The sequence below is a fragment of the Lonchura striata genome, chromosome 3 (genome assembly GCF_046129695.1).
Source record: "Lonchura striata isolate bLonStr1 chromosome 3, bLonStr1.mat, whole genome shotgun sequence".
NCBI lineage: Eukaryota > Metazoa > Chordata > Aves > Passeriformes > Estrildidae > Lonchura > Lonchura striata.
In genome coordinates this window covers 111071042-111098801 of record NC_134605.1, presented here as the reverse complement: position 1 = coordinate 111098801, position 27760 = coordinate 111071042, and the positions used below count along the sequence as shown (strand labels likewise).

At 49.0% G+C, this 27760-nt stretch overlaps 1 protein-coding gene across 1 annotated transcript in view; it reads right to left on the bottom strand.

Moving 5' to 3' along the window:
• Positions 1–27760, bottom strand: part of XKR6 (XK related 6) — a 175557-nt gene that overhangs the window by 24452 nt on the left and 123345 nt on the right. The window contains exon 2 of the mRNA XM_021540532.3: positions 3551–3747. Within this exon, the coding sequence (XP_021396207.2) occupies positions 3551–3747 (197 nt within the window). The remainder of the gene's footprint in view (positions 1–3550; positions 3748–27760) is intronic.

The following is a 27760-nucleotide window of genomic DNA, read 5'->3' as shown; positions in this document are numbered from 1 at the left end:
AGTTTGATCTGCTCCTTCCCACTTGGCACGGAGGAAGCAGCACCTCTGCAGGTTGAAGGGGGTTTAGGATGGTTTGTTCTACAAGAAGTGAGGTGGATTACCTGCTGGGAGTGATTATGGAATGAGGATCTGGATTGCTGAGCTTTTTCTGTTGTTAATGCTATGTTTTTCTCTGCAAATAGGTGATTTAAGTTATGGGAAATCTTCTGGCCATTGTTGTCCAGGAGTCTTAGAGATGGACACCCTTTTATCCTCTTCTAAACCTCAGACAGAATTAGGGTGACTGAGAGACAATGCTGCATCCTCTCCAGCATCCCTTCCCCTCCTTCGGCCTAACCTGAAAGATAGGTATAAATGTAACCTCCTTCAGCTGCTTTGGACATGATCTTTTCTATGTGTTGGATCCCTCCTTTTCCACCTCACCTTCTCTTGACTCTGTTTTGGGCCCACCCAGCTGTGGCTGTAGCAGATAAATTCTTCACAGAGGGCCTGGCTACCAACACCAGCTCCTTCCATACAGATATTCAGGAGCTGATGTTGTTCCATTTGCTCCACCAACAAAAGAATTCCAGCTCAGGCTCTCAGCATTTACCTTCCACTGCCCACCTGGTGGAGTTCATGGAGTTCTCACCTCTTTTCTTTCAGTGCTCTTTTCTGTTGTTCCTGAGACAAGGCCAGATGAGCTGGGATCTGCTCTGCCTTTTGCTGGGGATATGATGAAGGAATGAATCCTGACTCTCATGAAATCCCAGCTTGGGTCTTGTCCCCAGCTTTACTGAGGCTGGGTCTTGACCTCAAATTCCAGCCCCAGCACTTCTGCTGCTGGATATTCTCACTTTGGGGTGAAACCCCTCCATTCTTTGAGTGCTGAAGGAACAGCAGACACAGGTCCCACCCAACCCTCTCACACAGGTACCTCTCATGGTCAAATAATTCCTGCAAGGCATGATGAGGCTTTTCTTTCTTTCACCCACCCAGTAGATTGAAACCCAGGAAATAAAGCATTTTCCTGGTTGTATCCGTTTCTATTCATCTTTCCAAGATCAGCCCTTTCTACCACCATGCTGCGTGGCAGAAATGCTTTGGAGGAGATGCTCTGGGTCTGAGTAAAGACCTCCAGGGTGTTCACTTTTCTTTCCTCAACAGCTCTCTTAACATAGGAATTAGGAGACAAAAGCAAAGCCTCCTGATAGCCGTTCCAATAACCCCTTTTCTAAAGCTCCTTAAACAGAAGTTGACCTGTTTGGGGAGAAATGAAGCTTGGGCTTGGCATTACAATCCAAAAAGCAGGGAGGGCTGGGGCTTGGAGGGGGGATGTATGCCACAGGAAATGGCAAACTGACCTGGTTTGGCACTAAATGGATCCATAAGAGTCTGTGGGAGATGCATGGAAGCAGCTGGAGTCTGGACACATCAGCAGGGGCTGTACCTGGGCTTTTAAGCCCTTCCCTGGGCTGTTTTTCCAGTGTGCATTCCTCAGGGATGCAGCTGATGCTGCCCCTGTTTAAAGGCAGAACTGGCCCCTTCCTGTGACGAGCCACGCTCCCACAGACTCGATGAGCCAGGAGAGACTTGATTTGATTTTTAAACACATTGCCTGCCTAACAGTATCCATCTCCCTTTGCTTTTTGCCTGCTTTAAGTGAAAATCCTTGATGCTCCCTTTCACAACGGCTCCTCTTAACATTTAATTTGCTTTTCTATTATAATTATGAACTGGCCGCGAGGAGGAGGAGGAGGAAGAGGAGGAGGAGAAGGAGGAGGAGGAGGAGGTGGAAGAGAGAAGCCCTGAACGGGCATGGAGGAGCTCTAGGAAACCTTGCACCGGAGTCAAGGAGCGCTGAGCAAGCTCCGCTGCTCTCATCCATCGGCGCCTGCATCCTTGGCACAGGCGGGGAGGGAGGCAGGGAGAGGATGCACTGGGGACCCGGCGAGCTCGGCTGCTGGCGTGTGGCAAGCAAAAAGCCCTCCAGGGCTCGGGGAGGCAGGCGGGGACGTGCGCTGCCTTGGAAGAGAGCGCAGCCGGCTGGGCGCGCTGGAGGAGCAGAGGAACTGCAAAGCCGAGGAAGGGAGGGGAGGGGGATGCTGGAAAAATGATGCAGCTCGTTCAGTGGATTAGGCAGCCGTGCCTGGAAGTGGCAAAGTGGAAGAGCCACGGATTTGAAAGGCCGGAGGGATTATTCTCCTGTGCTGCCTGACTCGCAGCACAACAGAGGCCAACAAACTTCACCCGGCGCTTTCTGCGGCGAGCCCAACAATCTGCAGAACGCCCTGGCAAACCTCCTGGGTTGTGATTTCTGCATTTTCAGCCGGGTTAATAACGTTGGAAGCAGCAGGAAAAGGGGGCTGGCAAATATGAGCCATTCTAGCAGGAGTTGTAGAAAGGCATATTCATCATGTCAGCACTTTGGAGGCCTGGAGAGCTCGTGATGAGAGGTTTCAAGAAAAGACTGCATAAATAGGAGGAGGGAGGCTTCTATAAACAACTGTGATGGACATGCTGGAAATACAGAGGAAAGGGAGAGTGGCTGACCTTCCTTGATGCTGTAGGTACTGACGCCCTTGGCAAAACCAGCAAAATTTAACCCCAAAGCAAATTCCGATTTCAGTTTCCACCTCAGCTCCAAAAACTCCAGAGAAATGACAGGCCCCAACCAGGCTCTCTTTGGGAAGCTGAGTGTCACCCGTGGTGCACGAACTGAACAGGGGCTGAATAACCAAACAGCTCCACTTCTGGTCTTTGAAAAGGATGATTGTCCCTCAGGCTGGTCACCCCCAGGCTGCCAGCATGGCCATGGGCTGGGAGAGCTGCTCATGCCAGGGCTGAGACAGGGCCATGTCCCTCTCAGCTGGGACAGATGCCCCATGCTCAGCACATCACAGCAGTGGCGGACATCAGAATTGGCAAAATATTCCCTGTGGTGGCTTCCAAGCCTTGTCTCATCATTAATTAAACCTCCACTACGTCCCTGTCCCTACACAATCCCCTCCGCTGCCTTCCCCTTCTCTTTTCCTGGGCTTGGTGAGAACCATGGTACCAATGACAAGACCTTAATTCCTGGGCACTCATCAGAAAAGGCCCTACAGCATTTAGCTGTTAAAAACCCCCTTTTTACACTTAACACCATCAGAGCATTGCATAGGCATTGAACCATTTGTCCTCGCAACACAAACTCAAATCTGGCCAGTTTTATCACCCTACTTGTGTAAGGAAGGAAACTGAGGCAGGGAATGGTTGTGTCTGCCCAGTGCGAAGCGACAATTGAGTGGTGCCACAGCAGCAGAGCCTGCTTGCCTCCTCCTGATACCACCATCATTCCTTTAGCCTGGACCGGGCATGGAAGAGCTGAATCCCATCTTTTCCTTGACACTGACTTTTTTTTTTCTCCTCAGAGGAATGAGCAAAAATTTTACCCAGCGAACGCAGCCGAGATTTGTCCCAAAGTGGAAACCCCCAGCCAAGGTGGGAAGCGAGCAACACATCCATCAGCTGCTGGGCACTGGGAGCAGAGGGGAGAGGCTGGAAAGGTGGGGAAGAGGGGGCCACTTACATGGTAATGTTTCTGCACGGTTCTTTTGGATCATTATGCAGAGCTGTAGCACCAGTTGAGGGGCGCTCTCGAGGAACGTTTCCAGGAGGCGCAGCATGTTTACGTCTGCATATTCGTACATCATAGCCCAGTAGAAACGCCGCTGGTGTCCCTTCCGCCTCTGGCTCTGGATCCCCAGGTACATTGTTCGGATATACCTGCAGGGAACAGGAGGGAAAAGCTGGGCGTGAGATGTTGGAGCTGCAGCAAAATCTGTTTGTGGGGGAATGGGGTTCTGGGGAGACGCTGGGGTTTGCACGGTTCTTCCACTCCCTCCTGTCAGATCTGAGGAGGATTTTTACAACTGGACTAATCATTAATGTTGGAAAAGACCGCCAAGATCATCAAGCCCAACCTTAAACTGGATGCCACCCTGAGAACAAGACCTTATAATGAAGTACATTTGGTATTGCAAGGCTGGGAAAACTTTTCACACACAAATGTGAAGCCTGGGAGTTGGAAATGCTTTTGAAACACAAGAAAACCACTAATTTTCATCACAGGAAGAGAACCCACATAAAAAAATATGGGTCCTAACATTTGGAAGTGGCTTGACAGACCATCTAACCCCCCTCAGCACTCTGGTAAGGAGCTTCTCTGACAGATCCCAGAGCCCAAGATATGTTTGGACCACACTCTCAGGCTCACTGTGAGACTCAGAAAGTTGTCCAGGAATTAGAATCTGACAATCCTTGTGGGTGTCTTCCAGCTCAGAATATTCTATGATTCTATGATTTGACCCTATTTCATCATAGTGGAGCAACGAGACCCCTCACACGCACCACGTGTGTGACCCCCAGATGTGAAAGGCCACAGTTTGTCACTGGCCAGCTTTGAGACTTTGGGCAATATTGGAGTACAAGGAGGTGTCTCGTGCATGGGCAGGCACAGCTCTACCATTGCCTCTGTCTCAGGATTTGTGGCATTTAAGAAAAAAACCCTAACAGAGTCCTTTCTAATGTTTGTTGATATCACAGAATCTCAGAATGGTTTGGGTTGGAAGGGATTTTAAAAATCATCTTGTTCCAGAGGCAGGAGCACCTTCCACTATTCCAGGTTGCTCCAAGCCCTGTCCAGCCCGGTCTTGGACACATCTAGGGATCGCCAATCTAACACTGGGTTTTTTTCCTTCTCATCCTGAGCCGTGGCTGTAACCTCGTTTGGGATGGGAACCATTTCACCTAATGCCGACCCTGAAGCAGTCTGCGGCAGGCAATAGTCGGAAATGTCCCCTCCCGGGACTGTTCATCTGTCCCAGCTCCGCTGCCAGCGCCTTCTGGAGGCTCTGGGAGGGGCTCAGGGCACACGCTGGGGTTTGGCCAAAACGATTAGATCATCCCCTGCCACTCGGGCGAGACTGCACAGGCGGGGAGAGAGGAGGGAAGGACGTGAGCCCGGACAGCCTCCGCATCTCCCAGTTGCACCCAGGCACGGGGAGCTGGGGACAAACAGAGGCAGCTCTGCGAACCCCGTCCTTTATCCAGCATCGCGTCCTTCCTGAGCCCGCTCGCAGCTGAGTGGCAGAGGAGGAGAAAAATCCCGAAAGAGGACTGCAAGGACACACAAAAAAATACCGCGGGAAAGCCACCAGATGGGGCTCGACACTCGAGAAAACGCTACGCCAGTCACACGGCACTGGTGACACTGGTGTGACATCCACAGCAGACCCCGAGTGGGACGCGAATGGCCGTGGAGCATCTGCTCTCCCAACACGCCCAAATCCACCACCTGCACTTGGCATTTCCATGGAAGACCCCAACCCCAGGAGCTGCAGCATGACACAGGCATCCTGCCTTCCTTTCGCCCAGGAATTAAATAAATGCAGTTTAGCTGGAAAGGCAAAGTCAGGGAGAGTGTCGTGGCTTAAGGAGAAAGCAGAGAAAAGGAGGACGCAATGGTTTTTATCACGTCAGTGACACAGGGCCAGCCTGTCACCAAAACCAAGTGGTGGTGCCCATAAGGTGCTGCCCCTTGGCAAAGGCACTGCCACCTCTGCCAAAATTCCACCAAATCTGCCCTGTAGTCCTGGATGGTCTCCCCCTCCCCAGAAGCTCCCATTCCTTCTGGTACACAAAACCTAAACTCCTCTTCAGAATGTTAAAACACTCATTTCTCATTACCTCAGCCAGGGACAAGAAGAATTTATTGGTTTTCACCCTGCAGCAGTCTTTTACCTGTTTGTACATAGTTGCCATGTAAACCTTTCATTTCTCCAGATTAAAAAAAAAAAAAAAAAAAAAAAAAAAAAAAAAAAAATCACAGTTCCATAGAATCATAGAATTATTAAAGCTTGAAAATATCTTTAAGATCATCAAGTTCAGCCATTCCCCCAGCACTGCCAAGGCCACCACTAACCTGTGTCCCCAAATGCCACATACACATGGCTTTTAAATCCCTCCAGAGATGATGACTCCACCACCTCCCTGACCAGCCACTTCCAATGCCTGATAACCCTTTCCCTGAAGGAATTCTTCCTGATGTCCAGCCTGAACCTTCCCTGGTGCAACTTGAAGCTGTTTCATCTCATCCTGTCCCTGTTCCCTGGCAGCAGAGCCCAAACCCCCCACCAGCTGCCCCCTCCTGTCAAGAGAACAAGAAGGTCCCCCTGAACCTCCTTTTCTCCAGAAAAAAAAAAAAAAAATCTTTCATCACCTTCCCACAGTTCACATTCCTACACCTCTTCTTCTTCCACACTGATGTTCCCACCAGCTGTCTCCACTTTTGGGTTATTTTTATGACCATCTTGGCTTTTCCCAGCCCTCAGGTTGTCTGAACCAAACTGCAACAATTGGGCCACTCAAAAAGATTAGGAAGAAATTATCAGAAGGGACACAATGTCCTGCAATGATTTCTTCTGGATCTCTGTGTTATGGTGAATATCTAGGGATTCACCACCATCTAAGAAAAATTTAGATTTTTCTTACTGTCCACAGAAAGAGAATATGACACCAATCCATGGAGGCAGAATGCATGGGAAAATATTCAAATTCATGGGATTGACACAGTGTCCTGATCCTGTCTCCATCAGTGGCAATAGCACAAACACAAAATTCTCCTTGACTGCTGAGCCCACAGCCTTTGGTATTGTGCCTCTTCCATGGATGGGGAAACTGAGCCAGAGAGCACCAAAAAGATGCTCTCAAAGTTTTTTTGACATCAAACCCCAGATCTTTTAGTGCTGTCCCCTGCCTCTGAACACCATATGAGTGGAGCACAGTCCTACCAGCTGATGCTTCTCCATCCAGGGTGGACATAATTCCCAGCCCTGCCCAATCTGACCCCAAAGGACAAATCTGTCCCTATCCTATGGGGCTGTGACCTCAGGAACCCCTTGGCAAATGTTGGGCAGCATGACCAAAGCAGCCCCAAGGACCATTTGCAGCTGAAAATAAATGAACTTCCTTTTTCTTTATCTTCAGTCCATAAAAAAACACCGTGCTCTGTCTTCAGCATCCTTCAGACCAAAATCTGGCAAAGAGGGGAAAGGAATGACTAAGACACCATTCCTTCTTGATGCCAGCAGATTGTGAGAATAACTGGGAAAAGTAATATTTCCACCTTGTGGGCTTTCAGCAAGTAATAAATACCTACTTAATTAATCAACATAAAATTTCACCCAGCTCCAATACTGATAATTCTTAACCCTATTTCCAAACACCAATGTACAGAACTGGTGTAAACAGTTTTATTCCAGGTCATCTGTTTCCTTGTGTTATTTTATTTACTTCTGCGGGGGTCTTTCAGACTTTTCCTAGCATTGGTTAAGTGTAGACAACTTAAGAAGAATTAAGGAAAAAAAAAATCAATGTCATTTCACCTGAAATTCGTTGTTCCCGGTCAAGCTGGTGGCAAACAAGCTTCTATAATTAGACTTTAAAATCCATATTCAGGCCTGATCTTCAATCTTTAGCAACACGATGCTTCCTCTTATGTCAGTGAAAACCATTCACTGCTCCATGCTTTTGAAAATCAGGCTAATTTATTTATTTAAGAGCTTAATTTTGGAGACAGGAGCCTAACTTTGGGCTTTTTTTTTTTTTTTTTTTTGAATGCTGGCTATTTTTATATATGAGTGTGTGTATTTGTGTGTATTTTTAGTCCTAAGTCTCATCACGGCTTCAAGAGATAGAACTAATTTGGGGTTGGGAGGGGGATTGGGGTGATGTTTTTTAATTTTTTTTTAGCGCACAAAGGATTTGCTGTCCCCTCCCTCCTGGCAGGGCTCCCAGAATTCCTGCTGGTATAATTACCCTCACGCTTATTTACTACTGATGTCACAGCAGCACACGAACTGCTCGGGTCAAAGTCACTGCTGTCCCTGCACCAGAGCACCTTTCTAAGGAGCCAAACCCACCAAATGTGGTCAAATAACCTTTAGAAAGAGGTGCAGGAGCCCACCAGGATGGAGAAGAGGAGATGTTCCTCAACCCACCATGAGCTCTGTGGAAAAAGCTGCTCCGTGGGGATGACAGGGGATGCATTCTGGAGGCTGAGGCTCTGGTTTTGTATCATGAAATGAAGCTGGCCAGCTGGCAAGGCTCAGCTCTGCGTGGTTACATCCATCTACTTGGCCCTGGCCAAAATTTCCAGGGACTGTGTTGACAATTGTACAGGGTGAACTATTGCAGGGTCATGCCTGGGCCCTGGCACGGTTGGATTTACAGAGGATTTTCCCAGTGTCACCAGGAAATGTAGGCAGATGCCTTTGGCAATGGGCTGGTTGAGGGGAGGAGGATGTAGATGTGTAAAAGGGTCAGAGCCCTTTTGGGAGCCCAGAAAGGCACATCAGGCTGTGCTCTGGAGGCAGAAGATTCCTGGTGGCCTGTCCCACACAGCCACAAGCTGACCAAGGGCAGGAATCCCAGGCTGTAACAGTCTGATCACTTTTCCTCAGGACAACAGGCCAAGACACAAGAAATGAATTCTCTCATCCTCCAAAACCAGGAAACTTCCTCCATATTCAGCACTGGGAATGATTCCTGGACCTTATAGATTGCTGAAACCTGCACAGGTTGTGATGACTTGGGAGAGTCCGAATATGCCTGGACCATTCTAATGATTATATTCAGATTTTGCCATGGAATCACAGAATACTCTGAGTTGGGAGGCACCCACAAGGATCATTGAGTACAACCCCTGCCCCTGTACAGGGTGTGGTGAAATTGCAGTGCCCATGAACAAGTCTTGAAATTACTTGGTTTATCAGTACAGGTATATGAAAAATCAATTTTGCTCGTGCCCAGCCTTCTGTTGGGGTGGAATGCTGGAGAGACAGCTCTGATGCTGTGGTAGGCAAAACATTGGGGTGTTACCAACACCTTCCCAGCTCCAAATGCAAAGCACAGCAGTGTGGGGGCTGTTGTGGGGAAAACAAACTCCATCTCAGCCAGACCCAGCCAGAGAATCACAGAATCTCTGAGGCTGGAAAATATCTCTAAGATCAAGTCCAAGCAGCAAGCCAGCACCATCATGTTCAACACTAAGCCATGGCCACAAATGCCATGTCCATGCTTCTTGAACACTTCTAGGGATGGTGGTTCCACAACGTGATGGTGGTGATGCCACAACGTGCCACAGCTTGGGTGTGTTCCCCCTCCTCCTGTCCCTGTTCCCTGGGAGCAGAGCCCAATCCCCCCGGCTGTCCCCTCCTGTCAGGAGCTGTGCAGAGCCACAAGGTCCCCCCTGATCCTCCTTTTCTCCAGGCTGAGCCCCTTTCCAGCTCCCTCAGCCCCTCCTGCTGCTCCAGCCCCTTCCCCAGCTCCGTTCCCTTCCCTGGACACATTCCAGCCCCTCAATGTCCCTCTTGTCATGAGTGTCTCAGAGCTGTCCCCAGCACTGGGGGTGCCCTCGCAGTGCCACCCCAGGGGACAGCACTGCCCTGGTCCTGTTGGCCACACTGTTGCTGGATATTCCATGTCACTCTGCTGGCTCATATTTAGAAATGTCCTGTGGCATTACGGGAGCGTGGTTGTGACCTTGGTGACGTGGCAGCAACACTCACATCATATGGATGGGCACCATCCCATGGCACCAACCTTCTCCCTGGTGCTCCCTCCTGGAGGAAGCGGATGGGAATGGGGGTGTCCTTCAGCTCACCCCCCTGCCACCTCGCCTTCCTGCAAGGGGCCTTGTGCACTGGAGGGTGTTCCCAGATTAAAATCCCTCTCTTCAGAGGGGAGGAAAGGAGGCCATGTGTAACTGCTGGGCTGGAAGGCTGGGAGCAGAGGCTGCCTGAACATCCCCTTACAACGAGGTTACGTGAGGCCAGATCTCAGCTGGAGCGAGCTGGCATCCACGGGGCTCTGGCAATTTACACCAGCTGAGGCTTTGGCCTGCTTTTTTAATTTTAATGCATTATTTTCATTCTAACTGATATAAAAGGAATAGGAGATGCAGCACTGGAGCAACAGGGGAGTAGAAAAGTGAAACACTGTCTATTAAAAAAATCAAACTCAAACTTAGAGTTGCCATCACCATTAACGTGCTCAATATCAACATTTGTGAGCTGTTTTCTTTGTTATAATGTCACATGCCAGTGATAAGCATTCTCAGATGGATTGTTATTGTTCCTAGTTTGAGTATCAAAATAAGAATTACAGGATCCCATCCAGCTGCTGATATTCCACAGCTTTTTCTGGCTGCTCCCGCAGCATCTAGGGACTGCATCCAAGCTGTCTCCTAGGGAGTTGCTCCTGGTCTGGCCTGAACCCTGAAGGAAGTGCAGGATCTATTTTTACCACTGCTGGTGGTGTTAGATCAAAACCATGCTGAACTGGGAAAGATCACTTTCCACCTCAAAATCAAGAAAGGGATCCTTATTTCTGCACAAACTCTAATCCAGCCTCCTCACAGGTCATCCTGATCACACACACCTAAATAATCATTTTGATGACCTTCATCAGGGCCCTGATCTTCAGAACTGGGGTTTTCAGTGCTTTCTGACAACTTTGGGGGATTTCCTTATACAGTTTATACCTAAAAAATGCATAAAATGCAACAAGAAGTGTGTTCGTCAAGGGGTTTAGTCCTTCTGCCTTGCAGTTTCCAATCTAAATCTTACCTACTTGTTTCTATCAGTTTCTATTGAGGAATTAGTAATCTGTATTACAAATTCTGGCTTTTTGTCAAATGCACAACTGAAATTTGTGTTTGAAGGAATGATTGTCCCAGTCTTCTGCTGCACAGGAGAAACTGTCACAATTTCATGTTCTAAGCCAGTTTGAAGATGTTTTAAAGCACAGATGGCTTTACTACACACCAACCTCAAAAGATGCAAATGATTTATAAAACTTATGTTGGGAAGGATCATATTGTTGGATCACAGAAGAATTTAGGTTGGAAGGAGATTTTAGAGACCTGTGGACTGAGGCTCCCATCCAAGTGGGGATAACTTTGAAGGCAGGGAAGGTTGGTCATGGTCTGGTGCAGCTGAGTTTTGAAAATCTCCAGGGATGGAGAATCCACAGACTCTCTGAACTTGTTCCAGCATTTAACCCCAATCCCTGCAGAATCATGGAATCATTCAGCTTGGAATAGACCTCTTGAGTTCAACCATCAAGCCAGCATTATGGGCATGACCAAACCATGTCCTCAAGTGCCACATCCACAGGTTTTTTGAACATTCCTGGGGATGGTGAAATGATTTCCAGCCCAAGATCACTTCCACTACTTGAAGAAAGTTTAAAAAATCATCCACTTCTTGGAAAGAGTCAATTCCATCCAACAGTTGGAATTAAAATAAATAAAAGCATGACGCTGTAGTATTTTTAGGATCTGGTTCCAACAGCTTTGGTATTTTCTGGCTGATTTAACTCATGGCTGATAATCTGGGGGTTCTGATACACAAAACAGAGCTTTGTGGTTGATGATTCCTGAGAAATGTCCCCAGATCCGCTGAAATTATTGCTTTGGTAGCAGAGTCAGGTGAAAGGGACATAAACCTACATCCCCTCCTTTGGGGCAGCGCTCCTGGTCTTGGTTCAAATCCCTTTTTACTGAAGGTTTAAGTGGGTATTTGTGACTGTGAGGGCACAGGCAGGGCTGCAGGTGTGATTTCATCCTGCTGACACACACTGGGGTCACAACCTCCAGCAGATGCACAGGGCAGGAAAGTGGGGCAAGGGCATCACTGCAGATAAAACTCCAGAGGCCAAAGGTGCAGGAGCTGCTCATGTTGCTCCATCTGGGAGATGTTTCTGGGATTTGTTTCTGTGTCTGCTCTCCTTCCTCAGCTGCAGAGTAATTTTCTCTGACTCACCAGCTGAAAGATCACAACCAGAAGAAGACAAACAAATTATAAGGAAGGGCTAGCCCTAAACAGCCCCACTTTTTGGCACTGATTTGTCAATCCTTCCCCAGCCTGGCTGTTACTGAACTATCCTTGCTTAGCCAGAGCCTGCCCAGTGTTTCTTTATTTGCAAAAATAGCCATGAACGTGTTATTGACATATTCACCACAATCCCAGTTTTGGAAGCAGCCAGGCAGCCTCTCCTTGCTGCATCCCCATGGCTGAGGCGTTCCCCTGGATATCCAGGTTGCAGAATTCCCCATTTCCAGGCCTCTGCTCAGTAAATCAATACAGAATCAGAGAATAGCTTTGTAGCAGCAGCTACCATTTTTTCCACCTAGACTCCTAGAAATCATGTTTGTGTTTTCATTTGTTAATTATTTTCTGAGATGTAGAGCTCTAAAACAGGAATACAAACCCCAAGACCTCTCCAGCACCCCTGCATGAATGCCCTTTTTTATTAAATTTCATTGTGGGGACCATCTCCATGCTGCATGAAGGAGGAGGCAGAGCAGCAGGGGCTGCTGGAGAGGGTATCCAAGTGATGGGTGCTGCAGAGACATGTCACAGCATCTATCACACGTGGGATGGTCCTAGCACTGAGCCAAATGCTCTCTTTTATCATGGATTCCCCCTCTAAGTTAGTGATGAATTCTTAAACCCCAGTCCCTTCCTGTTTTGCACATGCTTATTTGCTTTAAGGATACTCCAACACTTGGTGCTGTCGCCTCTGGCAAAGTCTTCTGTTGTAAATCAAAGCTGTTAAACAGCTTTACACAGGGACCAGGAAGTTGGACTCAACACTGAGTTTTTGTGAAAATAAGGTTTAGTGTCAGGGCTCTCGTGGTGGAAATGAAGATGGTCCCAGTCCAGCCAGTCCTGCAGGAGCAGCTGAAAGCCTTGAAAGGAAGCAGAGGCGTTCTGATTGACTTGTCTTGGCTCCAAGCAACAGAAGTTTCAGGGAAATTCCCTGAAATGCCAAAGAAAATCCCAAGCAAATGCCCGAGGACTCTCAAAATGTGAGTGTTCAAGCACATGATTCTCAGAGGCACATGGGAGCAGTCACCTCACCCTTTGAGCAGGATGGGTCACGTTACAGTGTTTTAACCCAGATGGTCTCGAGAAGTGATTTGGCATTCTGTGGGCTCACCAGAGCCACAGATATCTCAGGGGAGGAGAAGCTGGCATTGCTCTGATACCAGTCAGTGACAGGGACACATCTTAATCTCCTCACAGAGATCCCTTGGTGGAGGACGCAGAGCAGGAGAGGAGAAAGAGATGATTTTTGCTATCAGTGAGTCCCTTGGAGATGGAGGCACTTGTGGTTTTCTTGTCTAAGGGGTTCTCAGTTCCTGAGGAGCTTAACAGTCTGGGGTAGTGGGTGCAGAGATCTGAACAGACACAGCAGATTGTCTGTGATCTGAACCCTCAAAAGCCAGTGTGGACTCCAGGATCACAGTAACAAAGCTGGGAGTTTGTTCCCTCACTCAGAGGGAGACATTTCCATTCCCACATTCTGGCTGCTGGAAAAGATGAGGGGGTCACCTCTGTGGCTGGGAGATCAGATATGGATTCTAGGAGAGCATTCCCTGAATTTACAGTATTTACTCTCTCCCCAGCCATCAGGGTGACTGATGCTTCAGCAGGACCTGAAATCTCCACAAATTCAGACGAGACTTTTCCATGCCTCTCCTAACCCCCATGGAGAGTGGCTTTGTAAAGCTGAGGAGGTGGACACTCCAGGATTTCCAAACAGCATGCCAGAAAAACAGCAGCCAGGAAGGGTTTTGGGGGAAAGGATTCAGCTTAGGAAAAGGAGAGCTGGTTCTCGAGGAGCTGGTGCAGCTGCAAAGAAGCTGCTGCCTGCTGCAGAGCTGCCAGGGTCAGAGCTGTGGCTCGCTGCCAGCTGCAGCGCGCTCTGCATCCAGAGCAGAGCACCAGGGCTCCCAGAAAATCCTCGGGATGCTGTTCCGGCATTCCTGAGCCCACCCCAGCCTTGCCAGGGACCGTCTGAGAGCCGGGACTGTGCATTCAGCAGCACATCCCTGTGCCGCAGGGGTCGGAGCATCCCTGGAGCATCCCTGGAGCAAAGCTCCCGACGCGGCGGCTTCGCACGAGGGCTGAGACTGTCGCCTTGGCTTTGCCATCGCTTTGAGGAGAAGGAGCTACAAACTGGGTGAGCGCCTGTGAAATCCTGGAAGAACAGCCTCAGATCATGGCTATTTTTAGTTGCACAGAAGCTGCGCATACATTAGTGAGGGCCTGCCTTCCTCTCCCGGCTCGGAGAAATCGCACGGTGTCCTCCCAGCCTGCCAGGAAAGAGTTTAACCCTTGTTGTCCCACCACAGTCAGCCCCAGCCAGCTGCACCTCAGCGTGGATCGTGGTGGGCACCAGAACAAGGGGGAGAAAGGTTTTTATGGGCATTTTGGGTCTTGAAAAGTAAGAGCGTCTTTGCCCCATGGACCTTATGCTATCATGTGTGGTAGGAGGAACAGGGACTGGAAGAAAATTCCAGCATGGAAATGGCATCTGACTGCCACCACCATCAGCCCTGTCTGAGGAGCAGCCACACTCCAGGCTGAAAGGGGCAGGGAGCAGTTCAGGGTTTGCAGAACCTGAGAGCTGATTCCTCAACTCCAGTGACCTCTCATGGTAGCCAGGACAGGTGATATTCACAAACTGCCATGTGTTGCCTTCAATTCACCCACCACAGAATTACAGACTCACAGAATCGTTTGGGTTGGAAGGGAATTTAAGCCTCATCTTGCTCCTCCCCCTGCCACTGTCAGGGACACCTTCCACTATCCCAACTTGCTCCAAGCCCTGTGCAACCTGGCCTTGGACACTTCTAGGGATGGGGAAATTAAACACCATGAGCTACTTAATCCAAATCTGCAATCTTTTAGCCACACAACCTCCTGGGAAACAAAACCTCATCACCACACAGACCCCTCAGATCCTTGATGTCGCATCTCCTTCCTCCCACTGGCTGTTGTCTCTGCTGCTCCAGACACATCACACCAGGAAAACCATGGCTGGGACACATGAAGGGAATGAGGCCAGGGATGAGCTCATCAGCCCGCTGGAACAGTGATGCCTTTCAGCGCACAATTAACAAAAAATAATTGCAACACTTATTCCTACACTTTTCTCTCAGAGGGATGAGGAGCAAAGCCTGATCGCTGCACTTCACACCCACAGCGCCTGTCAGCTCCACTGCCCGTGCACTTTCGCATTTTCCAGCTCTTTAATATTTATTACCTCTGCTGCTTTGTATTACTCATCAGCTATTCCTGGCCAGAGGAAACGTACTGGCGGGTTCTGGAGCGTGCACGTTCCCTGTTCCTTGAGGGAGCTGTGAGTACAACAACACCTCTCAAACTCTCACTCACTGCTGGGCCAGTACAGCATCCCATAACTTTGGAGGGAGGAGACTCATACAAGCCTCACCATCCCATCACAGCTGGCTTTCCAAAGGCCACCAGGATGTCTTATGCCATCAGGAGAGGAGACACAGCCTTTTTGGAAGGTACAGGAACCCTTCCATGGGTGTATCCTGCTGATCCCTGCAAAAACATCCATCAGGAAGTTCACCTGAGCATCTTTCCCTGCTTCACTCGCCGTTCTTTTCCAAGTCTCCTCCCAGCCCTGTGATTAACCACGGGCCTGACAGACCCTTTGCCTGCTTGCAGGATTTCTCCCAGCTGCTGGGGGCTCTGAGTAAGGATACACATAATAAAACTCAGCAAGTCAGGCTGTGCAGGAGCCTGTGGGTGGCAGCACTTGCAGTTGCTCCATTTAACAGGCAACTGAGTTAAGACTGGTTCTAAACAATATTGCAAATAGGATTACCTTCTAGTAGCCATGTTCAGAAGAAGAACCAGCCCAGGCATGGCACTACCCAGTACCACAGCATTTTTTACCTTTTTTATATTCTCCTACTTATTTAAAAAGAGCTTTTTGCTTGAAGCTTAATAAAAGTGAAGCCACCTGACCACATCCTTGCTCTGCCACCCTCCAGGTGCAGCTGAGTCTTCTGGTGCCAGCAGCCAGTTAATCCAAGTGACACAAATGAGGTCACAGGAGCTTTCTGCCAGAGAGCAGCATCTGGGAGGGGAGGTATGGAGTCCTGCAGCTCAGCCCAAGGGAGGGATGTTCATGCACAGTTAGGTGCAGAAATGGAGGCAGAGAGGTTAAGTGACTTCCCCTGGGCAAGTGGTGGTCGGTGGGGTTTAATTTAGACAGGGATGGGATAGAATAGAATAGAATGGAATGGAATGGAATGGAATGGAATAGAATAGAATAGAATAGAATAGAATAGAATAGAATAGAATAGAATAGAATAGAATAGAATAGAATAGAATAGAATAGAATAGAATAGAATAATTTCAGTTGTAAGGACTCTGCAATGACCATCAAGTTCAGCTTCCAGTTGGGGAGGCCCTTTTCTCTCTCTCCCTGCTGGATAGGCTCCTTTTGGAAGTGCTTAATCCAAAGGAAAGAAAGCCTTTCATTTTCACACACGTCCTTTCAACCTCCTGCTGCTCCAAATGCTTCCCCAGCCCACTTGGATGCCTCTCACACACCTGCTCCAGCTGCCCTGTCCTGCATGGAGCATGTTTGCATTAACATTGACTGTTGCAGCTGCTTGGATGAGGTCTATCCCAGAAGCACCAATAAATTGCTGGATGCATTGATCCAGACATGACTCAGGGGCCACCACTGAATAATCTCCCTCGGCACCTTCCCCTGGCTGAGCCTGGGCAGAGTTTCTGCTGCCCTCAGCAGAGCAGTGGAGGACTCTTCCATCTTGCATTTCTCCAGGGGCAGGCCTGCTTCAATGACACGTATGGGCTATTGATTTCTGTAATGAATGGATGGATTTTCCTCTCCTGCACTCACACCTCCTCCCTCTCCCATGGAATAATTCAGGGCCTCTGTCATTTACTGCCCAAATGCCTCTCCAAAGTGCAAACATGCAGCCTTTCCCTGCTGGAATTGTGTACTGCCTCCAAAGCCCTGACCTTGGCTTCCACTGTTTTTTCCTGATCTCCTTTGATCTTGCCTCCAGGAGGGATGATTTAAACCAGTGCAGTGAGGCAAGGATCCCAGGCAAGGAGAACAGGAAAGTTTTCCTCTCCAGAAGGAAGGTGTGTGACCAGAGTGGTTGGGAAAGCTCAGGCTGTGAGCTGGAGGTTGCAGAACTGGCTAGGAAAGGTGGTGGAGATGCCTGTTGGGATGGATCTGGAGGAGATTCCCACACTCCAGGGATCTCCTCCTAAACAGGAGCAGAGCAGATGTCTTGGTTGCTGAGGAGATGAAGGAATTGCAGTTGGGGAGGTTGCAGTTGTTGAAGAAAAATCCACCGGTGTCACTGGGGTCAGCTGAGAGGATGCCCAGAGAAGCTGCAGACTCCCCATCCCTGGAAGTGTTCAGAACCAGGATGGATGGAGTTTGGAGCAATCTGGGACAGTAGAAGGTGTCCCTGCCCATGGCAGGGGTTGGAACTGCATGATCTTTAAGGTGTCTTCCACCCCAAACCACTTTGGGACTCAATGAGTGTCTCACCCCTAGCCCAAAAATGTCCATTCCCTGCTTCTTTCAGCTCCTCCTTGGATATCCCCCTCCCACCACCCACTTCTCCCCAGCCAGGTCCCTGTAGCTTATCTGAAGTGCCACAACCCATCTCCTGCTTTTGGGACCCCTCTCTTCTTGTCACCCCACCTCCAAGTGACATGTCCTGCACCCTGCTGCTGGTGGCTCTTGGCCATGGCTCAGGTGACAGTTCTGAAGCAGAGGGATGTGCCACCTCCCTGTGCACATGCTCCAAGGAGCCTGGCACTACCTGCCAGCCCTCTTGCCCCTACAAGTGCTGCCTGGCCCTCCACAGGAGTCAGGACCTCAAATATTCATGGGATGTGGCATTTGTCACCTCCTACATTTGAGGTTTGGAAAGACCTGCCAACAGACCCATCTGGAGGTCCAAGAGATGTCCTGCCCATAAATCTGGAATTGCAGAGCATCCATGGGAATCTGGGATTTGACATAACTTCTGCATTACAGACTCCCAGTCTGGCTCTTGTTGCCCTTTGCCTCCACAGCCAGGGCCTCAGCAGTTAAAAATTTGCAGCTGACTCTGAGCATCTCAGCCCAAGACACAAGTCCTTCCAATCCTAGTCTAAGACTTCAGGTATTTGAGCCCTAAAACTTCAGGTGTTTGATCCCTAGAACTGCAAGTGTTTGAGCTCCTTTAGCAGGTAAGCCATGGCAGGCAGGCACAGGAAGGCCTGGCCAACACTAATGACCATCTTAGAGATTCCACCAAAAGATTCATCATTTCATCTTCCATCCTTCTCTGCCTCCAACAGACCATCCACCCTGTTAGCCCAGACCTCAACATCCAGCTAGGAACAGTGTCAGGAGAGTTTCTAGATGGGTTCCTTCCTATGGGTTCAAACTTCTTGTGGATTCAAACCCTTTAATGTAGGTTAAAACCCTTTCTTGTGGGTTTAGATCCCTCCTCAGGTGTTCAAATCCTTTTTTTATTGTTTCAAATAATACTGTTTCCTGTGGGTTCAAACCCCTTTCTCTATGTTCAAATCCTTTCTTGTGGGTCCAGACCTGCACCCTCTGTGTTCATATCTCTTCTTGCAATTTCAAATCTGCTTCCTGTAGATTAAAATCCTTTCTTGTAGGTTAAAACCCTTTCTTGTGGGTTCAAATCCCTCCTTGTGTGTTCAAATACCTTCCTGAGGGTTCAAATCCCTTTTTGTGTTCAAACCCCTTCTTGTGGGTTCAAATCTGTCCTTGTGTGTTCAAATACCTTCCTGAGGGTTCAAATCCCTTCTTGTAGGTTCAAACTCCTTTCTGTAGGTTCAAATATTTTCTTCTAGGTTCAAACCCTTTCTTGTGGGTTCAAATCTTTCCTGTAGGTAGAAATCCCTCCTTGTATGTTCAAATCCCTCTTTATTGGTACAAGTATCTTGGTATAGGTTGAAATTCCTTCTTGTGGGCTCAAACCCCTTCGTGTAGGCTCAAATCCCTTCTTGAGGGTTCAAATCCCTTCTTAGATTTTCAAACGCTTTCCAGTAGGTTCAAATCCTTTCTTGTAGATTAAAACTCTTTCTTGTGGGTTCAAATCCTTTTTTGTGGGTTCATACTCCTTCTTGTAGGTTCAAATCTCTCTTGGTGTGTTCAAATCCCGTTTATTGGCACAAATCCCTTCCTGTGTGTTCAAATTCCTTCATGTAGTTTCAAACTCCTTCCTGTAGGCTCAAATCCTTTCTTGTAGGTTAAAAACCTTGCGTGTTCAAATCCTTCCTGTAGGTGCAAATCCCTCCTTGTGTGTTCAAATCCCTTTTTATTGGTACAAATCCCTTCCTGTGGGTTCAAACCCCTTCATGTTGGTTCAAACCCTTCTCTGTGAGTTCCAAGCCCTTCTCTGCTACACGTGAAGTCAGTGCTTGACCTTGGCCATCGAACATCCCAGACAAACCCATCAACCCCCCCGAGCTGGCCGAGGAGACAAAGCTCTCAGGTTCCCGTGTTGGGGCTGCTGGGCAGGATATCCAACACTGAACACCCCCTGGGACACGGCAGCCTGTCAGGAAGGCTCTCCTCTGCTGGCTCCAAGGGTGGCCCGGAGAGGATTTTGCCGGGGCTCGATTCCCTGCCGTTGGAAACGCTCCCTCGGCCGCGCGGGGTGGCCGGGTGCCAGCGGGCCGGGTTTCCACCGTGGTCTCATGAGGACACTCTGCTGGAAAGAGGATGCTGCAGGCTTGAGTCATCTCCAGGCTCTGGAGGGAATTAAAGTCTCCACCTCCCACCCCCCCGCCCGCGTGTCCTGCCACTTGAGGTGACAGCCAAAAGCAGGACACCGAGCCTGCGCATTTCTAAGTAGCTTTGGGATTGAGTCCCTTTCCCTGTGCTATCCTGGTGCAGTCTTTCTCCCTGGGTGTAGGGAATATTTTGTGTCTTATATTCCCCCCCTCTGATACCCCAAGCCCCTGGGGTTTCTCCAGTTGTTCACAGCTTTTTTGTGAAGCTCAAGCTCACGTGATTTGAAAATCTTTCTGAAGCCACCGCAGTTGACCCAAGTCCCCTCAGATGAGATTTCCATTCTTCAGCTGTTCGAAAACGGGAAAGCTGATCCAAACTCATAGTCTCTGTTCCCTCTTTAATCAACAGGGAGAAAGACAGAGATTTCCAGAAAGCCGCTCATCCCATCTCCAGATAAATGTCTGCAACACCTCCCACGGATTTCCTGTCTCCTTCCCTTGACTACAGAAGGGTCCAGACGACCGACTGAGAGCTGATGGCTGATACCAGATGTCTCCCATCTCCTTGGCATCATTTCCCTATCAGATGCCTCTCACCTCCTTGCTGTCATTTTGAGAAGTCATTTTAAGCAATCACTTGTACTTCCCCCATGGAAAAGGTTTGGGAGACATGGAGGCTGTGGTAGTGCCATGCCAACAGGTAGGAAAGGAATTTTCCTGTGGGAAGCAAAGTTGGCGATAAAATGGAATGCATTCCCATCTGACAGCTGGAATGGGAGCTCTCAGAGCTGGCTGGGATTTCTTTTGTTCCCATTATCTCTTAATTTGGCTTTTTCTTTCCCCTTGCGGAGCAAATGCACAGCTGTGGGTAGGTGACACATGCCATGAGTAGTTCTTGTCTAGAACAGATTTTATCCCATAGTTTTTATGTTCTTCCCCACCCGGAGGAATGGTACTGCCTTTCAAAAGAATCCCTGTGGAGATCAATGCCATGTGTTATCATAGAATCATGGAATCTCTGAGCTTGGAAAAGTTCTTAAAGATCATCAGGTCCAACTGTTGACCCAGCAGGGTCAAATCTGCCACTGTCCCATGTCCCCAAGTGCCACATCCACACATCTTCTAAATCCATCCGGGGCCGGGGAGTCCACCACTGCCCTGGGCAGCTGTGTCAGGGCTGGACAGCCCTTTCAGTGAATAAATTGTTCCAAATAGCCAACTTAATTCTTCTATGGCTCAAATTGAAGCTGTTTCCCCTTGTCCTGTCCCTGTTCCCTGGGAGCAGAGCCTGACACCCCCCAGCTGTCCCCTCCTGTCAGGAGTTGTGCAGAGCCACAAGGTCTCCCCTGAGCCTCCTTTTCTCCAGGCTGAGCCCCTTTCCCAGCTCCCTCAACCACTCTTCATCAGAATTCAGTGCTCCAGACCCTTCCCAGCCCTGTTTCCATACTTTGGAAATGCTCCAGCATCTCCTGCTGGCTTCTCCAAGCCATCCCTGAAGAAGCTGGAGATCAGGGGCAAGACTCACGGGCACCTGGCACTGTTTCAGAGGATATCAAAGACATCCATGTACTGCTGGCAGGTGGGACACAGGGCACGAAGAAGACCTCTACCCTTCTAGACCCACACCTGAGGGTGCACTGGGCTACCAGAGCATCTTGAACAGTTTGGGAAAGGGAATGGAGGTCCTGAGTCTCAGTCCAGAAGGGAAATCTCTACAGCAACAGGCCATGGAACCAGGCAGGACAACTGCACCATTTCCTCCTCTTCCTCTATTCATTGCTCCACCCACAGGTTTCCCATGGGAATCTTGCTCCTCCTGCCCAAACCAGCTGGAAGAATCCCCTGCTGTGAGATTGACAGCACATTCTGCATGTCCCTGCAAGCCACAGCTACCGGGACCTTCTGTCCTTGCAGCCTCCAGGGCTGCTGATCCCCTTGTCACCAGCTCAGACATGTCACTGCTCAGTGCTTAGAGGAGGGGACAGCACCCAAAGGAGGTTTGGGAGCTCCCTTGGAGATTTTAGCAGCAAAGTTTTTAGCAGCAAAGAGCAGAACATGGACAGAATAAATCTCTCTGGACAGCTTTGCTTGTTATGGGAGCAAATGGAGACAGCTGAGAAGTGTGAAGGAGCAGGATAACAATCACAGAGTGGAGCCAGGACACTTTCCACAAATCCTTTGCTCTGGTGTTGAAGCAGTTCTATGAGTAAGTGCAACCCCTTCTTTTTTTTCCTTTAGGACTTTTTATCAGGAAGCCTAATCTAATTCATAGTATCCATTCCCAACTGTCTTTTCAACTCTTGCACCCCTTCAAGCCCACACTAAAGTTATTCATAAACAGATCCTGTACTCCTCAACCTTCTGATCACTATTTCACACAGTCTTTATTTTAGAAACAGGTCAAATAAACTCATCCCTGGCTTCAGTGCAGGGTTGAGAGACCCAGGCAGAGAACCCAGGAGCTCTGGTTCCCAGGTATCACTGACAGTTATATGATAGCAATGTTAAAAGGCTTCTGCTGAGATCAGAGTTGGATTGTGCCGAGTCTGGAGCACACACAGAGTAAGAGACAGCTCCTGCCCTAAAGGATTTACAATCTAAACTGACAAGGACAGAACCACACCAAAGGAAAGGATGTGTTATTAACAGCAGGGGACCGAGGCACTCAGAGACGCAATAAATTGCCTGCAGCTTATGGAGGAGCCAAAACCTGACCCTTGGTTTCCCACCGTCGCTGCCTTGTCTCAGCCATCAGGAAGGAGCACACCAGGAATCTGGGTGAGCTGGGAATTTTGCTGATGGGTCAGGTGACATCAGGAACCCTGCCAGAAAACACATCCCCTCACAAAAACATTCTTGCCCCTGACCCCAGTTTTACTTATGTATGGCTGTGAAGGAGGAGAAAAACCCCTTCTGATACCACCATCCCCGGTGTCATCATCATCCCAACAGGTTTTTGTTCGCTCAGACAGGTCCCCTCCAAACCCCGTTAGAGGGCTCAGGGCTGAGGCTGATAAACCACTCCAGGTACTTTTACAGACTGGCAGGAATCACAGAATCATGGAATCACTAAGGCTGGAAAAGACCTTGAAGGCTGTCAAGTCTGTTAGTCCAGCCCATGCTCAACACTAAACCGTGTCCTCAAGTGCCACATCCACACAATTTTTGAACACTTCCAGGGATGGTGATTCCACCATTTCCCTGGGAAGCCTCTTTCAATGCTTTTCAACCATTTCCCCTCAAGAAATTTTTCTTAATCTAGGAAGGGGAAACTGAAATCACTTTTCCTTAGAGGAAACTTGCTGGAAAGAGTGGGCTTCAGGGGACACCTGTGTAAAGAGTGACCCACAGCAAGTTTGCTCTTTTGGGCATAAAACTGGACTGAGACCTGCTGATAATTTCTGGGTCTTGTCAGGGAATCTCAAAGCACAATAAGATTGTCCCACCTGTCTGTACAGACCTGCTCTACAACATTCCATGTCCACACACCTGAGAGAAAGCACATGAGGAAAAATTAATTACCTCTGTCCACTTATACAGAGGCTCCTCCTACATTTGTCATGGCCTCAAGCTGTGCCAGGGGAGGTTCAGGTTAACATCAGTTCATCAGTTGCTCCAGGTACTCCAGGCCCTTCCCCAGATCTGCTCCCTTCCCTGGACATGTCATGAGGCTGGTTTCTGTTCTGAAGCTGTATCCACCAGGACTCCACTCCTCAGACAAACATAGCCATGATTTAGGAAAGCAGGGTAAATTGCCCAGGTCTTGCACAGCAAAACCCAAATGTCTGAGATTACTCTCCCTTGGTCACAGAGTCATCTTTTTGTGTGACTTCCTCCTTTTCTCCTTTTCCCTAGAAACCAAGCTGGATCAGGAATGGTTTTGATATCAATAAATACTTTCCTGCTGTGGGTGCTCACAACATCTGCGTGTGAACCCTCGGATGCAGCCACGGCAACAGAGAATTCAAATGGATCTGTCTGATCTCATCCTTCTCTTTGCAGGAGCAAACTTTCCCGTGGATTACTCGTATCAAATCCTGGAGTCCCTGTGTGCTCCTGAGTGCAAACAGGCCCTTTTCTTAGAGGATATTTATGGAGCAGAAGCATCAGGTGAGGAATGAGCAGTTTTAGGGCTCGTGTCATTTACTTGGCCCGGAAAAGGAATTGTTTGTAGCATTGAGCTTTGTTCTAGCCTCCAGGACCTCATATAAAGTAATTAACTGAGAATTTCAGGGTTAGTGTCTTTCCCTGAGGCCAACAGGAAGAATCTGGACACATCCATGCTCTGGAACACTCCAAACCTTCAAAACCAGGTGAGTACATCCAGACCCTGCAGGGAATGGGATGAGCAGGGTGGGTATGGACAGCAGGGCAGCTCCTCCACAGCTCTGCTCTCATCAAACAGGAAGGACAGGAAGTAATAACGCCTTGTGTCGATTTATTGTGAACATTTCATATTGTCAGTGTTCCGCGGGAAAGCAGCTCCAGTGCCATCAGCTTCAGGCAGTCTGAGAGAGCTGCTGCCTCTACAAAGCCTTAATCCTGCACAGGATCCTGTCCTAGGGCACTGAGAGCCTGCACATCCCTGGACAGTTCCTGGAGAAGGGTAAAACCTTCAGGATGTGACCCCACAACTCTTTACTGTGACTTTAAGAGGTCCTTGGGTCTAGTTTTCATTGCAATTAGGCAGATCATTTTGCATTTTGCTTCTGATCCATCCCAGCATCAAAAAACGTCGCCTTGGCTCAAGCAGATTTTTGTGTTTGGGCTTTGCAATCTGCCCCCCTCCCTCTCCCCTGGCCTCCCTCGGTGAAAGTTAATTTAGGACAGCAGCCTTCGAGTGAAAAATGGTGTTTTTCGGGAAACAGCAACTGAGGGCAGCTGTCCATGCAGGAAGGGGCAATCCTTGCTTTTAGGAATATCAAGGACAAGTCCCCAGGAGGCAAAGTCATGCCTGAAATTCCTGCTGTTTCCTTGATCCAAGTCAGGGAGCTTCTTGGTGATTGCCACAGCACCATCCCCACCAGAATAATATCAACAAAAAAACCCCAATAAATAACCAACAGTAACACATCTTTTCTTCATGGATCAGGTTGTTCTCAACCAAGAAAACATTCCCTAATAACAGGATTCCACCACGATGGTGTCACCAAAGCCTGGCAACGCCACTCCAGAGCCCCTGATATTAAATAAGGTATTTTCCTTCCCAGCAGTGAAAACTGCAGTGCCTTCACCCACTCCTCTGAATAATGGGAGTGTTTCTGCAAGCTTGCCATGGTAATTTAAAATCAATTTTACTTTGGTTTCCCATTATAACTTTTGCTATAGGAAATTAACACTTTAGTAAATCACCTTTCGCCTGCAAAAACAACAGAGGGCAATAAATGGTAGTGCCTGTGAGGTTTGGTTGGTTTGCAATGAAAAAAATTCCCAATGGCTATAGTAATATAATGATGTGATAATTGAAATACATATTTTGATTGAATCAGAGAATAGTTTGGGTTGGAAGGGGCCTTTAAAGCCCATCCAGTGGTACACCCCTGATGTGGGCAGTGACATCTTCAACTCAGGTTGCACAGGGCTCTGTCCAGCTTGGCATTGGACAGCTGCAGGATGGTCTGTACCCTTTGGATCTACCTTTTGGAGGAGCCAGCATGGTGAAAGCATCACCCCTGTGTGTGCAGGATGTCACCAGCCCCACAGCCAGTGCTGGGGGGGATATGAAGGTGATAAATAAAGCTCACTCCAGCCTGTGGCCCTGCATATTGTTTTGGAGAATGTCTGAACCCAGGTCTTCTTGCTGTCTCAGTTGGCTTCACCAACTCATTACAAGGTACAGCAGAGGCTCCTGTTCACCCTCCTGTTTTTGGGAAATGATGCTCAACCCCCCTGGTGATGCTGTTGTTAAAGCAGAGCTGTATCTCCCATGGCAAATAAACTGCTCCATTGCTCCTGGAGTTATGGGGCTTATTTTCTGATGGTTTCCTGCCTGTTTTCCCAGCAGTGAGCAGGAATTACAGAATATACCAGTTAACTCCAGCTCTTCCCATTACTACCACTTCAATAAAAACCATGCAAAAGAGATTATGAAGGAAAAAACCCACAACTGTCTCTGAGTTCCCCCATTTAAATTGTTGCAGCCATTCAAAACCAGGTGTTTCCTGCCATCCAAACCCCCAGATTATCCAGCCCAGCTCTTTAAATGCACAGGACAAGGAAAAAATGTGTTAGGCTGGGCCTTCATCTCCTCTCCTGATGATTCCTGCTTTCAGCCCTTGCTGTCAGCAGTCCCCTCCCAGCACCAGCAGAATCAAAGGTGGAACCAGCTCCGACAGGAGGAATAACAAAAGCGCCGGCACCGCTCGCGAGTCGTTTGGAAGTTCCTGCCTCTCCCCCAGTTGCACGTTAATGAGCACAGGGAGAGCTGGGGCTGGTTTGGCTCTGTGTTTCAGAGCCTGCTCAGGAGCTGGAGCCCGCTGTTCTGTGGCTTTCACAGGAAAAACGCTCCCCTCCCAGGCTCCAAAAATCCTCATCAAAACTGGTGTGCACAGGCGGATCCAGAGGATGGAGATGGAGGATAGATGGGGATGGATAATGGATGGCTCCTGCAGAGACCGTCTGCAGAAAGTCCCTCTGATCCCTCCATGTGTCTCCCCTCATTTCCTCTGAGGCATTTTGGGGTGGATGTGTGAATTTTAAGTGTAAAACGTCTTTGGGATTAACACCAAGGGTGCAGGGCACAAACAACAAATGGACAAGCCAGGGTGGACGTTGAGTGTGAGTTTAACAAGAACCTCCTCCAAGGTCTGGAGATCCTGGATGGGATAAAGGGTCTGGTTTTCCTTATTCAGCTTGGGACTCCTTATAAAACAAGGACCAGAAGGTAAAATTGGGACAGAAGTGCTACGCCTACACCGACAAATCTGCCTTCCAGCTCTTGGTCTCCCTCTTCTCTTGACGTGCCATCATGGTATGGAAGACACACCTCATCCCTGGTGGACATCCCAAGGCTTTGACTTCAGAAGATGGAGTATGGAGACAGAAGTCCATCTTGGTCCCAAAATAAAACACTTCCCATGAATCTCAGAATCACAGAATGGGTCAGGTTGGAAAGCATCACAGAAAGTCATGTGGTACAACCTTCTTCCTCCAGCAGGGCCAGCACATAGCACAGGGCACAGGATTGTGTCCAGACAGTTCTGGAATATCCCCAGTGAGGAGACTCCACAGCCTGTCTGGACAATCTGTTCAGTGCTCGGTCCCTGCACAGGAAATTTCTTCCTCCTGTCCAGGTGGAACTCACTGGGATCAGTCCCTGCCCGTTCCTCTGGTGCCATTGCTGGTCCCAGAGCAGAGCCTGGGCCCTGCTCTGACCCTCCCTGCTCACAGGGACACCCAGGGCTGAGGGCTCCTCTCAGCTGTGCCTCCTCTGGAGGCTGAACAGCCCCAGCTCCCTCAGCCTTTCCTCACCAGGGAGATGCTCCAGGCCCTCCATCATCCTTGCTGCTGGGCCTGCTCCAGGAGCTCCGTGTCCCTCCTGCCCTGAGGAGCCCAGAGCTGGACACAGCAGCCCAGATGTGCCTCACTGGGCTGAGCAGAGGAGCTGCTGACTGCTGGAAATGCTCTTCCTGGAGCACCTCTGGACCACTTTGGCTTTCTTGGCCCCCAGGGCACTTCTGGCTCATGGACAGCCAGTTGTCCATCAGGACATCCAGATCCTTCCCCACAGAGCTGCTCCAGCAGGTCACCCCCAGCCTGTGGTGGAACCCAGGGTTGTTCCTCCTCAGGTGCAGAACCTGTATTTCCCTTTGCTGAATTTCAGACACTTCTCTGACCATTTCTCCAACACACCACGGTACCTCTTGAAGGGCTGCACAGCCCTTGGGGTGATCAGCTGCTCCTCCCAGCTTTTGAGGAGGTACTTGTCCCTTCATCTAGTGTTGGTTTTCCTAGCTTTTACAGAGATGGGGTATCTGAGAGGTGTTTTAAAATATTTTATTCTATTATCACTCTTGATGAATAGTGACACACAAGAGAGGTAAAATTCAGCGCCATTGCATCAGAAGCTAACTTATTTTTTGGTTACAATACTTTATAAATGTTTT